Source organism: Amblyomma americanum, chromosome 1 (assembly GCF_052857255.1).
Source record: "Amblyomma americanum isolate KBUSLIRL-KWMA chromosome 1, ASM5285725v1, whole genome shotgun sequence".
NCBI lineage: Eukaryota > Metazoa > Arthropoda > Arachnida > Ixodida > Ixodidae > Amblyomma > Amblyomma americanum.
Genome location: NC_135497.1, coordinates 91,181,757 through 91,197,198, shown reverse-complemented (window position 1 = coordinate 91,197,198; position 15,442 = coordinate 91,181,757). Strand labels below are relative to the sequence as shown.

At 50.2% G+C, this 15,442-nt stretch overlaps 1 protein-coding gene across 11 annotated transcripts in view; it reads right to left on the bottom strand.

The window, feature by feature from the left end:
- LOC144113214 (dual specificity calcium/calmodulin-dependent 3',5'-cyclic nucleotide phosphodiesterase 1A-like) overlaps nucleotides 1-15,442 on the bottom strand; it is a 533,169-nt gene that overhangs the window by 65,691 nt on the left and 452,036 nt on the right. For all 11 annotated transcript variants that reach the window (XM_077646184.1, XM_077646185.1, XM_077646189.1 and 8 more), the window contains one exon: nucleotides 2,894-2,974. In XM_077646184.1, the coding sequence (XP_077502310.1) occupies nucleotides 2,894-2,974 (81 nt within the window). The remainder of the gene's footprint in view (nucleotides 1-2,893; nucleotides 2,975-15,442) is intronic.

Here is a 15,442-nt window from a genome sequence, read left to right as displayed (position 1 = left end):
GCCAAAACTCTCTAAATGTTAGCTCACTGAAGCCACTGCTTGGTTTTAATAATGCTAAAGGTTTTTAAGCTTTGCATGTACCGGCTGAAAGAAATTGGAAGGGCCGTCTGTACATACACAGACATGCGCACAGGCACACGCAGTGATAACCCGCCTTTACACAGACATTAGCCACAGACTATGAGAGTAAAAATGAGACATACCATAGGTATGCAGAGAAGGCTGCGCTTCAAGGGGAAGTCCTGTACTGTCCTCATTCCTTCCAGTTACACGAAGTTTTATTTGTATCTCCTTAAATTTTTACTGGCAGGTTCATTCCCTACCATACATGTGCCCTTAAGTGGATGATTTTTATCTGTATTTTAGAATATGAGATAACAAGATAAAGACAGGTAGAGAGGATAACGAGGAATTAGCTTTCTTGGCTATATTCACGCATGAGAAGGGAGTTAGAGGAAGGAGGAACTGTTACGGGGTGGGAAAGATGGAGGCAAAGACGTTGAACTGTAAAACAGTTGTTTATGCGCAGCCATTCAAAAGAAAATAAAATAATCTACAGCGTGGGTTGCAGTGACACTTGTTTAGCTGCAGCAACGACAGGTATTAAGACGCCAGCACACATCGCTCACTTCCTCGAGGTCGCTGTCTGTTCCAACGCCATTTAAAAAGGACAAAAGAAAGTGAAAAAAAAACCTTGAGAAAAACAGTCTCCGATTAATATTGGTGCCGATTAAAGAGGCGCAGCTTTTCCGAGCCGTCAACGGACGCGGTCTTCGGAGAACGTTTACGAAACAGGATCCGCACTGTCAGCGCGCAGGAGTGTCTCGCAGTGTGTGCGCAGTGAATGAGCGCATGCGTCTATACACCCTACTAAATGGGTTATGTCCGCTCATTTGCTCAAGGTACGAACCCAACACGCGCATAATGAAAGCGCTCGCGCACGCACGGATGCGCCCATAAAGTCTCTCAGCGCGCTCCCGAGTGCGCGCCCCATCGCACTGTAATTGTTATCGCCTGTTCTAGCTGCCTCTCGCTTTTGGCGCCCTTTCCACGTGCCTGCAATTATGCTGATATCTGACCGCCCGTGTGCGTGCACAAGGCGCCATTTATATCGGCGAGGGCGAGGGAGAAAAAGTCGCTTGTCGTTCTCGCCGCTTACTGCTCTGTCTCCATTCTCGGTAAAGGTATAGTTTCGCTTTCTTCGCTCCGAAAAAGAAAAATGATAAAAAAGAAAAGTAAACCCGCACACACGCACACTGACTTCGTTTCACCAGGACCTTCTAACGCGTCCGAGCGCAAGAGAAAGGAGTCGGGCGCCGCGGTGGGCTGAGTCTCCAAAGCGCATATACGCCACCATGTCGTATACACGGGCGTGTCCCAGTAATCTCGCGCAATCTGGCGGTATGAGCCGTGATAGAGGGCTATCAGCCTCGGTCAGCCAGCTAGCTCTGCGTGTCGTAAGTTGCTAAATCCGCCCCGTTTGCACAAGCCGGCACTGGCCGAGGAAACAGAAGCACAGATGCGTTACGGGACTATGCAACCGCACCGAGTCGATCAGGGCCCGAAATACGACCGGCTTCGAAATTAGGGGCATTTTGCCTTTTCCTTCGTTTTACTGCGACATCGAGAAATACCGAGCGGGCGACGAGTCGATAAATGCGATCATTTATTTCCATCGCTGGCCGGACAGACTCCTCGTTCGCCTGCTCCGTCTGACACTATGCTAGCCGGTCCCATTGTTTCGCGCAGTGAGAGCACAAAGCCCTGATTCCGCTCCTTTCTTTCTTGCAAACTCCTAACACGTCGGCGTGCTTTTTGTTTTACCTCCACACACGACAGTGACTGATCTACACGTGCACGTTAGTCTCATGCGCTGGCAGAGATGAAAATATTCAGGAAAAAAAGTGCTTCTCTTATTAGGAATATATATAAAACTTAGTTGCCCTTCGCGCGAAGAGGGAGGCCCATTTATGTCGCTGGAACTCAATGCTTCTTCATTCAGACAGCTCGCCAAAAATGGAGCGGAATAAAAAAGCTATCTTCCCCCGCCTCGACTGTTTTGGGCACCAGAAATTTATGAACTGCACGCGAATGTTTCCGTTAAAAAAAAAAAAAGCCACATGTCGATCATCACATTACGGGAGCAAGCAAGTAATTTCAAGCACATGTAAAAAGTCAGTAACATTGACAGGCCACCTAAACATTTATCGCCGTGCTGCGAAATCTGAACACGAGCCTGCACATATAAAGCTATTGGATTTTTCTTTTTTCTTTTTTTTCTTTCCTCCTTTTAACGACACTATTTTGTTACTTTGCCCGCAACTGCTGATCAGTAGCAATGGTGTTCGGCAGCCGAGCCGAAAACGACGCGGGTTCGAAACCCTGCCGAAAACGTCCATATGCGCCGCCGAGATTTCAGTGCGCATCAAACAACCTCAGAAGGTGAAAACTGTCTCCCGGCCCTACACTACTGCGTGTGGCCCATAGTATTCATTTGGCGCGTAAAATCCCGCTTACCACTGACCGATTCCGACAGCGGCGATGATTCGTGGCACAGTTTGGAGGCAGAGGCTTGCCGAAGGCGTTTCGTTTCCAGTGGCAGCTGTGTGCCGCCTTCTTCCCACGTCTCTGGCGGCGAATAAAAGGGGGGGGGGGGGGGGGGGGAACGTCGTCTGCCCATCCGACGGGACGGCGACGACAGCAGCGACCGTCGCCGACACGGGGAACGATTAACGACGAAGCCCAGGACCTGATTAGCGCGTTCGCCGAGGTTCGCGCGTGTGGCAGCCGTTTGCCAAAGGGCGCGACCTTGGGGGCGTAAGGCTGCGCGGCAACTGCGCTTGTTTACGGTCCGGTAGGAGCCGCAGCGGCTGGGAAGCGCGCGCCGACTTACTGGTAGGGTCTCCAGCATCCTCCTCTTCGGCCTCTCCTTCGGGCGCATCCTTGGCAGGAGCCTCTGGAGGCGGATTGGCCACTGCGCAGAGACAAGAGAAATAGGGGGCGCTGGTCAGCGCTGCTCGCGGGGGCAGCAAAGCCAATTTATGCAACGGGAATTGAGCCTCGAAAGCAGGCCGGCAACGGAGCGAAAAGGAAGAAGCGACAGAGCGCCTTCGTCTGTCGCTACTTTGGTCCCGTTCCCTACGCTGCTGCCGTCTTCGAGTACGGGCACCAAGTGACCCAAAATACACACCCTGCTCGTGGTTGTAACAAGTCAGCAAAGAGCAAAGCAGACGCCGAAGAAAAAAAAACAGGACCTCGTGGCACTGCCGGGGATTACCGATATTCGTTCCCACGTACTTCCCCGGGTATTAGCGGAAGGATTACCATGCTACGCGGATGTTCCGATACTTTATGCTTTGATATTGACTCTCTGCAGCCCTAATCGCGACATTTGACGGCGCTGCACGTCAACAGCACCTCAATTAGCCCCATGTCTAACAAGGTGGGCGGTGCCTCTTGCAACAAACTTCCGTAACTCGAGCGAAGATAGACAAGCGAGCAGGCAGACACGCTGCGCCGCCTACATCACCGCACTACCGCCACGCCCTCAAGGCTTTTTGGCGTTGTTCTTGACGCTTTCGCCGTCGGCTCTTGCACCCTAACTAGAAGAAGGGCTGATCAATATCGGCTTGTTCGGCTCGTATTTTTCCGTTCCTAAAACTAGAACGACACGCGGCCAAAATGTGCAATTCGTCGAAAAGGCTTTCATTTCACCGCACGAGTCTGCATAAACTCGTTTGCAGCGCTACGAACCGCTCTTCAGACAAAATTATACAAACAGACGTAACGCAAACACATCATTATTCTTTATCGAGGTCTATAATGAAGGCGAATCTTGTGCTCGTTTTGTACACACTGATAGCAGCCAGCGGGCGCCTTGGAATGACATGTCCTGTTATGCGATTTGGTGAGATATATTGAGATTTTTACCAGCGTGCTCTGTAAAAAAGTACGGGATGCGATGTTTTCTTCGGAAGCACGAGATCTGCCGATATTTTCCGAAACAGTCAAATGAAACTGGATCTTCAGGCCAGTGAGTTCCACAAGAGGGCTACAGACGACGGGGAAAAAGCTGTTTGTAATTGATCGAGGCTTTAAAATGCCACAGCTTAGATGGAACACAATAAACGAATTCCACATATACAATACATTGCCATATTCACCCGCAATTATCAAGCATCCAACATCAAACACGCTTCTGACGAACTCACAGAAACATTGGCTGCACACGTACAGAGTCGAAAGAAAGTAGTTCGTCCTCTGAGGACGTTAATGCCGAAGGTCCACATGAGAAAGATGATCAGAGCACCCCGAAAGCGGGAATGAGTGACGAAAGTCCCTTCGGGAAAACTGGCGCGTGGTGGCTGAACTAGCAGCGCGCAAGTTGTGGCGGCACATTTCCGGAGGAGAATAATCAATTCCAGAGAGGGCCACCTCGGTGCAAAACTTTCCCGACTGGGGGCAAAAAAAAAATTAACAAAGGAGAAGACGAAGAACGAGAGCACTGCGACCCCGCCACGGCTGTCTCGGACGTAAAGAGGCAAACAAAAAGGCACGGAACAAAACAAAACGGCAAACCGCACACGCCGGGGCTGCAACCATCGCCGCACGTCGCCAATAAGCAGAGCAAGAGCCTAGCGAGAGATGGCAGCTTATTCAAGGAAGCTAACAGTGTTATCGGCGAATACCAGATGTCTGCGCCACACGTCGACAGCGGGCAGAGAAGAAAAAAAAACAGTAAAAGGAGGGCATCTTGCGGAGGCCACCTCCGAACGCGATCTATTCCGCCTTCCTCACTGCCTGATCCGAAGCAATTTCCCGAGAGGACTGTCTTCTAGCCACGACGAGGCAGCGCAGAGAATAGCCGCGGACGGGGTTAGTGTCGTCGGACGGGCCCGCTCCCCGCGGCCGTTCAATAGGCTCGGTCAAATTAGGCCACAGTTTTGTGAATACCTCCCATCAGTATTCCTCCAGCAAGAGCGCTCCGGAGCCGGGGAGGAAGCCACTTAGGGCGCAATCGTTACGCAAGGCCAAAAATTGTGACTCGAGCGGCCACGATGTATGCAACATTCGGGACCCGAAATAACTCGTTAATGGGGATCAAAAGAATTATCCGTTATGAGAGGGCGTCGCTGCCACATGACACTGACTTAAGAAGTCGTGTCCAGTGCAGACAGGGGCCCACGGTCGTGCATCATGGCTTCGTGTCTGTGTCACAAGTGTCAAACACGCTGCTTTGGCTCGTACCCGTTGCCTCAAGGGTTGTACCACAGCGCAGCAAGGCTTAATTTCAGACTTCGTTCCCCACGGAAGCTGCGCCTGAGCTTGCATGCCCGATGCATTAAATGCTTGTCAGCATAGGCGTTTTTGGAAAAGCAAAAGCTTGCGGGAATCCTGGTTAGCCTCCACTGCCTTTGCGCGGCCGCTCGACAATGGGGAACCGGGGTCTCGGGGTTCAGGGAAAGACTCCTTCGAGGCAGAGCAAGGGGCATACGCATCCTGGTCTGGTTCAGCGATCTATCCGAGATCCGTTCGTACCAGGGCCGAGTCCAGGTCACCTACACGGGGTCTGCGACTACATACTTCGACACGAGCCTACTTACACTGGGTCCTCTGGCCGCAGGCACGTTCAAGTCCCTCCAATACAAAAGGGAACAATGTTTCAGCATTTAATTAATGATTATAATTAAGCCAGACAAGCGCAATTTTTTCTGTTTTCTAACTAGTTTTCCCTCTTTGCGTATAATGTACTAAAGTCAATTTCAAGTTCAGTGGAGAAGTAACCGAATAATAATAATAATAATAATAATAATAATAATAATAATAATAATAATAATAATAATAATAATAATAATAATAATAATAATAATAATAATTGGTTTTGGGGGGGAAGGAAATGGCGCAGTATCTGTCTCATATATCGTTGGACACCTGAACCGCGCCGCAAGGGAAGGGATAAAGGAGGGAGTGAAAGAAGAAAGGATGAGAGAGGTGTCGTAGTGGAGGGCTTCGGAATAATTTCGACCACCTGGGGACCTTTAACGTGCACTGACATCGCACAGCACACGGGCGCCTTAGCGTTTTTCCTCCATAAAAACGCAGCCGCCGCGGTCGGGTTCGAAAATTTGTCTCTTTGTGCAAACCGGATGCCCTCTTTCGTATTGGAGGGCCCTGTTCCTTGCGTTGAATGCCTCTCTCGCGACCCGTCCTCTGTGCTCACCGCTTTAGGGATCACAGCAGAGAGGCGGGAAACCTTACTCCCGCGGTGCCGCCCTATATGTTGTCTCTGTCACCCTGTGCGCGCGTCTCGAGACGGGGTGATGCTGTGCGATTGAGCGTCGTTGGAGGACGAAGTCAATAAGCGTCTCATTCGCGAACTTGGAGGCTTGTTTCTTCGCAGCGAGCCGCTCTCCTCCCTGCGGAGGTTGATTGCACGCCTTTCGCCTCGAGTATAAGTCGACGCTATTTTTGCCCTTTCAGACACGCGTGCCTAAATCGGCAGTTTCGGGCACCGATAAAGAGTACCAGAAAAAAAAAACAATGTATTCAAGCTGAAACGAAAAAAAAAAATAAAACTGCCTTCGCCAAAATCCCCGTATTTTCTCTGCCATGCCCCTTTCCTATGATGCGACAGTGCAGTCAAGAGCATTCGGCGAATCATATGCAGAAGAAGCGACTGTTCCACCCCCTTCTGAGTTGTCCCCCGCCGCCAATCTGGAATTCGGATGAGCATTATGCAACGCGCCCAGTAGGCGATTGAGGTCGAACTATAGACCGCTCCAGCAAATGCACTCTTGGTCACGCGTGTGTACGGTGGTATCTATTACGGCCTTCCAAGAGTCACCAGTCCCGGTCCGAATGCGTCATTCGCACCGATCTATCCCGCTTTATACAGTTCATGCAACATGGATGACTTCGCGGGACGTTGCACTCGCGATTTACTATTTAAATGACGCCGCTGCAGCCCGGCGCATATTATTTCAATGTGCGGGCACACCCGGCCATCAACACGGACACCATAAGAACCGACTGGCACATGCGTAATGTAGCGCCTGCTGACAGTGTTTGTACCTTTGCAAACTGTTTTTACAGCAAAAACGGGTTGCTACTACGCGTCGGGGTTAAATGCAGCGAGACATCTGTGGGAATACACTCCGCGGGGAAAAAAGAAACATTCCTTGGCCTAAGCTGCATGACTCTGGAATGTTGAACTAGTTTTCTCTATTATCGAAAACCCCCAAACGAAGAAGCACGGCAAATATGACGGCAACGGCTGTAATCTGTTACGCACCACTGATAAAAGGGTTGAGCTCGCGTTCTTAAATAAGTTACAGGACGGAACACCTCCACGAAAGATTTACCCCGGCCTAAAATAGCGCTACGAACTTCGATTTTAGACAGATTGCTATGAGAGAAGACTTAATGGTCATCACAGACTCAAGAAACGAATGTCTTTGAATAATGTCGGAAAGGAAAACACTGCTTGCTTGGAAATTGGGTTACTGTAGAAATGCACTAATAAGCTGACTGCGTTTATTATGATGCTTATTTTTAATTTGATTTTATGCTGAGACCACGCTTATTTAACTCTTCTTAAATCATCATTTCCGATCAATGAACCAATTCTTGTGGCATTCGCAATCGAACAGCGAAGACCACCGCGAATTTCGGTATCTCTCGGATCGTAATGCAGAAAATACAGGTGCCACGAAAATCCTGCGGCACAGTGTTTCTGACGAAGCTCTTGCGGTGCGCAGCCTAGCCCGCCAGGCACCCGCAAAAAGACGGCGCTTACGCATCGTGCACTCGAAGGAGAAGTGTGTACAAGACGAAGATACGCGACTTTGGCGAATAAATTTAATATCTCTACATTCAGTGCTCACTGCTTGAGATTTAATGGCGCACTGTGTAGTTGGTGCATTCAGAATAAGGCTTCATATATCTATTACACGTTGCGTGTAAATACGGCGGTGAAATGAATGTTTTCCGTTCATCATCGCGTTCCCTAAAGTTTTGACTGCGGATGTAAATTTCTTTAGCAACTCAAATTCAGCGCATGGGGGCGGTTGAATACCACGGAAGATATAAATCAGGGCGCATCGTTAGCCGGTGGGCCAGTGGGTGCTGGCGACGGGTCTCGCTTTTTCGGGGCACGTGGCCGTGGACCTGAATGACGCTCCGTGGAAAGCGCGTTGTGAGCGGTGCCGAGGCGGAGGACGGGCGACAGCCACTCCTGGACTAAGTCGCCGGGCCAGCGTCTTGACCCGCAGGCGCCGCCGCGTCTCCTCCTCGAAGTTCGTAAACCGAGCAGCGCTCCTATTTACCTTGGGGGAAACTGCATCCGAAGAGGTGCAAGCCCCGGCGGACGGCGCCCGCCATGTTTGCCGAAGTGCGCCGCGTCTACGCAAGCAGCACTTCATTCAGCAAAGTGTTTTTCCTCGCGAGGCACGGCCCCGCGCGACAACAGTTTGTTTGCCCATCAAGGACGCGAAAAAGAGCTCGACACAGAGCGGCCGCCGCGGGCGAGGCGGCGAATGCAGCAGCTGCAAGAGTTGGAGCCCCGAGAAACGACTCGCTCGCCGCGGCTTTTGTACTCCGCGGCGGCGCCCGGCACTGTTTGCTTCCAGCCGAGACCCGAGCGCGCGACGAAAGGCAAAAGAAGGGCCGCAAGCAGTCTCCTTGTTCGCCTGTTCTTCGCACTCTGCTTCCCGCCCGCCCCTCTTTATTTTTTTTCTGTTTCTCCTCCATACAGAGGTGCCTTGAAGCGGCTGTCTCTCTCTCTCTCTCGAATAGAGGGCGGGTATCTCCCAGTGAAATTAGCGCGATGCGACCAACTTAGCCGGCACACTGCCGCCGGGCACTGCGGGACGCGACCTTTATCAGGGGCGAGAACAAGGGAGACCTCTCTCGACCCTACTCCGCGCCGCTGCCCACACTGGGCTCGGCGATGTACGCCCTCGCCGAAGAAGCTTCCAAAGAGCCTGCGCAAAGGAGCGTATGCGGTCGCAAACGCGCACGCGTCTGATGTATAGGCACACTCTGGGTGCGGCCACGAGTAAGGAAGGGAGGACTTGTGTCTCCCTCTGACACTCGCATATGTTGTGAAGAGCGCAAGCAGAGGAGGACAAGCGCTCCGGATGCGAGTGACCTCGTGACGTCAGCAGCGCAGTCGTCTGCGCCGATTTCTGGTTAGGCTGCTGTCCAATTAGTACGAAGCGCCCTGCAAAGTAATTGAGCTCTGTGATCGAGAAGGGAAAGAAGCCCAGCTACTGAAGAGGCCGGTGGCAAGGGCCATCGCTGTAGGGATGAGGTCGACCCTGTTCCCCTAATTGATGTGTTTCTTAAGCGCAAACTTGTAAAGCATAAAAAAAAATAGACGGAGTAAGGCAGGCACACTTTCTGCGAACTAGGTCAGAACTGTACCTTGATCTCCCTGCTTGTAACTTCGCTGCTTCGGGTTGCCAGATTAAAAAAAAAAGGGGGGAATTTTTTATTGCAAAATTTTAGACATTCGCACGTGCTCACAAAAGTCATTACGCTTCAAAGCAGAACAAATTAGTCTACTTAGTTTCTCTATCGTTTTTGTTCAAACTGCAAGAGGCACAGAGGGAGTTGCGCTTGTGTGTTTCGGGTCAGAAATGAAGGGGAAAAAGATCCGTCGTCCCTAGCGACGGGACCGCACCGCTGACTTCGGCCGACAAGAGAGGCAAAATCGAGAAAAAAAATTCGCAAAAATGCCGGCCTAGACGCTCCGCGTATCAAAGGCGTAAACGGACTCATATTCCCGGAGGAGAAGAGAAATGAGGTGGCTCGAAGATATATGCATACGCGTTTTATCGGAAGTAATGAGAGCCACAGTGTAACCTTGCCACAGGAGCGGCGATTTTGCTTTTCGGAGTTCCGGGCACACCCCGTGCGAGGCACACGCACATTTGCACTCAAATGCACGCGGCGAGGCAGGACAGCGGGTGGCACTAGCATGCGCGCTGCTTCCTGAAGCAGGGGGACGTTTCTGAAGCAAGCTCGATTATTAGCTCAGTCAGTGGAATCTAGCTGCGCGACGCTTGCATCAAGATGTGGGCGGAACGAAGCTGCGAACGCCCCCTTTGCGGTGTCGCCTCGCGCCGTGTAATTAATTGCTACCGTCAGTACATGCCACTCGTGCGACGTAACTAATCATTACAACCTCAGGAGCGCTAAGGCAAGATGAAACAGGAACATCCACGCAGCAGGCTAAATGTGAGGCGAGAAAATGACGGCAGGTTTTAAACTGGAGGCGGCGCAAGCGGGCTGCGTTTTGGGGGAAAAAAAGTATACATATATGAAAAGGGGAGGACGGCTGGAGGGAGAAAAAAGAGCGAAGAAACAAAGGCTGACAAAATCTGCGAATACTTCCCGACACAACGAGAAAGGAAGTTCGCACGAAAATGCGCTTTGTGCTGTTTGTATCTCCGTTCGAGCGCTGGATTCGGCGGTGTTATTTTCGATGCCTGCCCAAACAGCGATGCGACGTAAGTGCACCGGAGAAGCTGAGGGAGCAGCTTCAATACACTGCGCAGCACGGGCGCAGTGTTCCTGGGGACGGCAGAGAATTGCAGTGGAAGAAGAAGAAAAAAATATCAGTGCCTTGGAGACAAGTATGGAGAGCTTTGTAAACAACGCCACCCGCGTTCACACACCACTCGACTGCCGCTGCTGCAGCCCAACTTGCAAGGGTGTCTCAGGCACCCAGGTGCACCACGTATAGTAAGGCGGCTGGGTGTAGCGAGGCCGCAGTTTCTTCTCTGTGTTGCCACAGCGGCTCTGCTTTGATCGGCTAGATCTGTACGCCATTGTCCGCCATTTTTTTTTGTTCAGCGTCGGCACGCCTCGTATCTGGCTCTACAGGCGACAAGCTCTTGAACAGGTAATAACAGGACAGGTTGTCGGTATACAGCTCGTGAAACGCGTCGTGCGTTACGATGCCCGATGAGCTTAAACGTCGACAAGACGCAAATAATGCTTTGAAAAATGATCGAAAACTCCGGGGTGATATCATGAAGGATTAGCAAAGGACGTCGTGTAATGTTTACAGGGGCGATGAAATGAAACGCGAACAACGCGGCGTCCACGCGCTCCGCTGCTAGCATTTCTTTTCATCACGCTTTTGCTTCTGTGACAGCAAAAAAAAAAAAAAAAACGCTAGAGTCGTCCATGATACATTCTAGGACGACTCTAATGTATTTTTCGTCGCGCCCAGGCAAAAGCACAATGAAAAGAAATTCGATCAGCGGAGTCCGTAGGCACGGCGTTTTTCGCGTTTCTTTCCATCGCGATTGTACATTGGAGACAGTGCGCATGCTGTCAGAAATGATCACCTCGCCGGATCTTCTTCGATTCAAATGAAGTCCTCGCAACGCTGTCGAAAGCGGAAATGAAATCCGACAGAAATGAAATCAGTGGTACACACTACTTGAAGTGTACACAACAAGTTATCACAACGCTGTAAATGAGTACGCTCTAAAACAGTTTCTAGCGAAAAAAAAAAAGCCTGCAATAACCAGCCTACTGCGATGTAGCGCTTAATACGCGTAAGTACACCAACCACGTCAGTGCTGCTGCGTGCTATAGTGACACTACGACTAACAGTAGTGTTTAAAAAGGAGTAGGGCTCTGGCAGTGCACGCTTATATCTGTGCATAGACCTTGCACTGAATGCCTACTTACTACATTTAAAGCCGGAAATAACACTGCGGAAATGAAAATGAATATTCAATTCTTTCTCTCCGCTCGTATTTCTTCTCATTCAGTCATTGTTCAAGCTTGTTCTTGGCTTCAGTATTCAGTGTGCACTGAAAGAAAAGATGCACCAAGAAAAGGCGCAGTAAGAAATAACTTACCGAGAAATATTAGGCGATCATAGGTGGTGGTATGTATGAACCAGGTCGAAAGCTGCCTTACAGTGTAGGTATCAAGAAAAAAAAAAGGTCTGAAATCGCGTGTTCTGTTCAGGAAGCGGTTGAAAATAGTCACTCCAACGTGCAAGCAGAAAGGGAAGGACGACCCCTATACAAAGATGAATCCATAAGTCCACCACTGTCCGCATGTCTACAGGTCGATAAGAAAGTAGCCAAAGAAATAAGGAGCAACAAATATGCAGGTTAAATTAAAAAAAATTAATAAAGCTAAAATACAGTTAGCTCAATAAGCAGTCGTTCCCGTAGACGGCAAATTCAATGCACTATACGTATGAATTCGTTGGAAACTGGAAGAATAAATAAATCGCATGGGTGCACCGTCCACTTCGGGTGTCTTAGCACGTCGCAGGAAAAGGACACTTATTCGAACCCACTCCCCACGCTTTTATCAAGGGGTTTACTAAATAAATGTGGCTACCTTCTTGAGGGTACACTAATCCTCGAAGTAGATAGTGTTCGATGAAAAAGATCGCCGGCACACGAACACAGCAGCAATAATTTATGCACACGGCATATAGCCAAGCCGACGCTCTATATCCGCATAAAGCGTCCCATTCCAGGGTTTTCAGCGCCGCACCTGCCGCAGCAACATACATTCTACACAATGCTGGCGGTATACATGTATATCCGCTTCTTCGAAAAGCAAGCGGAGAACTAAGCGCTAAAGTTTCGAAATAACGGAATTTCTAGGCTTCGAGACTTCTTTTTCACCCACAGTGAGCAGTATACGCAAGAGCAAACAAACAAGAAACGTAAAAGCGCTTCGCCGTTAGCGTCGTTCCTGTTCGTGGGCTAAGGTGGCACTTGGTATGCGACTCACGCTGTCAGGACGGTTTGAAATATTTTGGGAGCCGAGAATAGGCATGGCGCTCGCCGCCGCGCCTTATAGATCGAAAAACCACCGGCGAGGTCGTGCCTATAGTCACTCACGCGCTCAAAATTGTCCGCGCTTTCCTTTACTCGTCACAGCGCTCTCGGTACATATACCAAACATCGCGTCCGCAGAGCACATATAGGCATACACAAAGATACGTTGAACATAGTGACGCTAAACCATCTATGGCAAACCGCCGGAGCGCGAAGCGTCACGTACACTATATATGTGCGCGAGGACGACACCCGCTCGGCATAGCAATAAGCCGCTGGTGTGACTGAGCACCTGTCTTCGACCGTTATAAAGGCTTAATGCCACGGTGCGTGTAGCAACCGCAGTTACGCGGAACCACTCGTCAACCCGGCCGGGCGCAGAAACGCGCCAGCAACGGCGCCCCGCACGCTGACCCGCGGAACTGGAGCGCAACAAACGGGAAACGCTTCCGAAACCTCCCTCGTCCCCTGAACAAAGAAGAATACTGCCAGTGCTCGCACGAAGCGCGTCCGTTCAATATGCGCTCACGCTGCACGCAGTTTTTTTTCGGTCGTCGGGTTGAACAACAAAGTTTCGGAAAGAAAAAAAAAGGGCACATATTTCCGCTACACGTACCGTTTCACAGCAGGCCTCGCTCGGTGCGTGCATACATAAACGTGAAGGCTTCGAGCTCTGCGTCGAGGAGCACTTGTAAATGTCCAACCAATTTCTCTTTTCCGCAGCACCAAGCTTTTTTTTTTCTGTTGTCGTTTTGGCACGCCATTAGTTCATTGCCATCCTGAAATAACCGACAGAAGAAGCCCTGCCGTTTGTGATGAACGCATGCATTGAGTAATGCTAAAACCACTTTCTTTACATTGTCCCAAAGCGACACCGAAACTCGCCGCACACCCAAATATTTTCATGCACGCATGCCTGTGCGTGCACGAGCTAGAATGATTTCCGCTGTCGTATGTTAATGTAGTACGTAACGGATGATGCCAGTTCGCGCAGGCCTTGTCCTTTTCCTGGTTGCATATGGCGGGGCGGCAGCCCAGGCGGCGCATAAAATGTCACGCGCCCCTTGTGCGTGCACTTGCGGGCGCGGCTGTGTGCTTTGTTCGGCAGCTTCATGCGCTTTGAGAGCCAGAATCTCTTGCGCCGAAGCAGTGAAAAAATGACATTTTCAGAATTTTAAAATGGGTTGTGGCAATCGCTAACGACTCGCTAAGACACGCATTATGTTCATATATACTGCCGAGAAAAATCTTAACAATCCCTATATCACACAAATACCACGAATGGCTCAAAAACTTCAGGAGTTCACCCACCCCGCACGCTTTCACGCTCACGAATTTGTAGTATTATTTAAAAAAAGGCATTTATGCTCAATCAATTACTGCCTTTTTCATGCGAAGCTGGTTCCGCGACGAAAAAAAAAAATGACCCAAGAATAGCAGTGGCCAGCGAAGCTGGTCGGTTCGCGCTGCCGTTCGTTCGAAACCCACTCGTGACCATAAAGTGTTTTATTTTACTTTATTTCTTATCAGGTCAAGCAGGTTTCGGGCAGAGATTGGCCAGATCAGTGAGTGGGGGCCTTAGTTCTAGCGCACTGAAATCAGCTGCAGTGGTATTTGTAAAACATTCCACAGCGCCAGATGAGAAAGACGTGAGCAACAGACAGTCTCTGTTTCTTGCTTTGGAAAAGCGATTGCTATTTCTATACACGAAACGGTCCTGCCATTCCGTCCGGCAGGAATTTAAAATGTAACGGGCATCACTGATTTCCTAAAAACAGCGTTAGGCGCTTCGAGAAAAATTTTGAAATGTCGCGCGCAAACGTGGAGGCTGTGCCGCAAGGAGATATCTAATCACAGCGAGGCACCCGAGTGTAAAAAAAATAAGAAAGTCAAGTTTAAGATTCTTAACTCAATCAACTTGTTAATTAACGCGTCTCATTTCATCAATGACATGCGCTCTGAATTAATCGTCCTTTTGCCAGGAAATGCCTCCACTTAGACGCGACTTAAAATGTGCCCCGAAGAAGTCTATATCTGGTGCCGATACATGCTGTCACTCTCACCGTTGCCTTCGTCTGCTTGACTGTTCTGTTCCGATGGATGACCTGAGCAGCATGCGGAACCTCCTCGGCCTGCATTGTGTTCGAATGTCACACTAGCGTGTCAGGTGTTTAGCTGCATTTTGTTATGAACGGGATGAACACCGGCCGAAGAAGATTAAAGCGAAGATTCCATCGACCGGGATGACCGCGCGGTAGCGGCAATTTCGACACGTCGTTTGACCCCACGAGGACCCCACGGAAAAAAAGGATGTGCTGGGAACCTGCCTGCGAAATCTTTCCCACGCTCTTCAGGAGTGGGGAGATGACCTTCCATTTGTCTGCAGTTCCTTGCAAGACGCGACCGACGGTGGACGTACAGCCGACTGAGGAAGAAGGGAACGGTGACTTCCAGTAATTAACCGTGACTGACAAGAGCCATCCCGACCGGAGAGAGGCCGCCGAAGTTGTATAGCCAGGGCGCCGCACCGGTGTTCTCGATGGACACGTGCAGCTTGCACCATGTTGCACCACAGTGCGAAAAAGCTGCCGACTTTTATTTCCTCCTCGCCAGTTCCC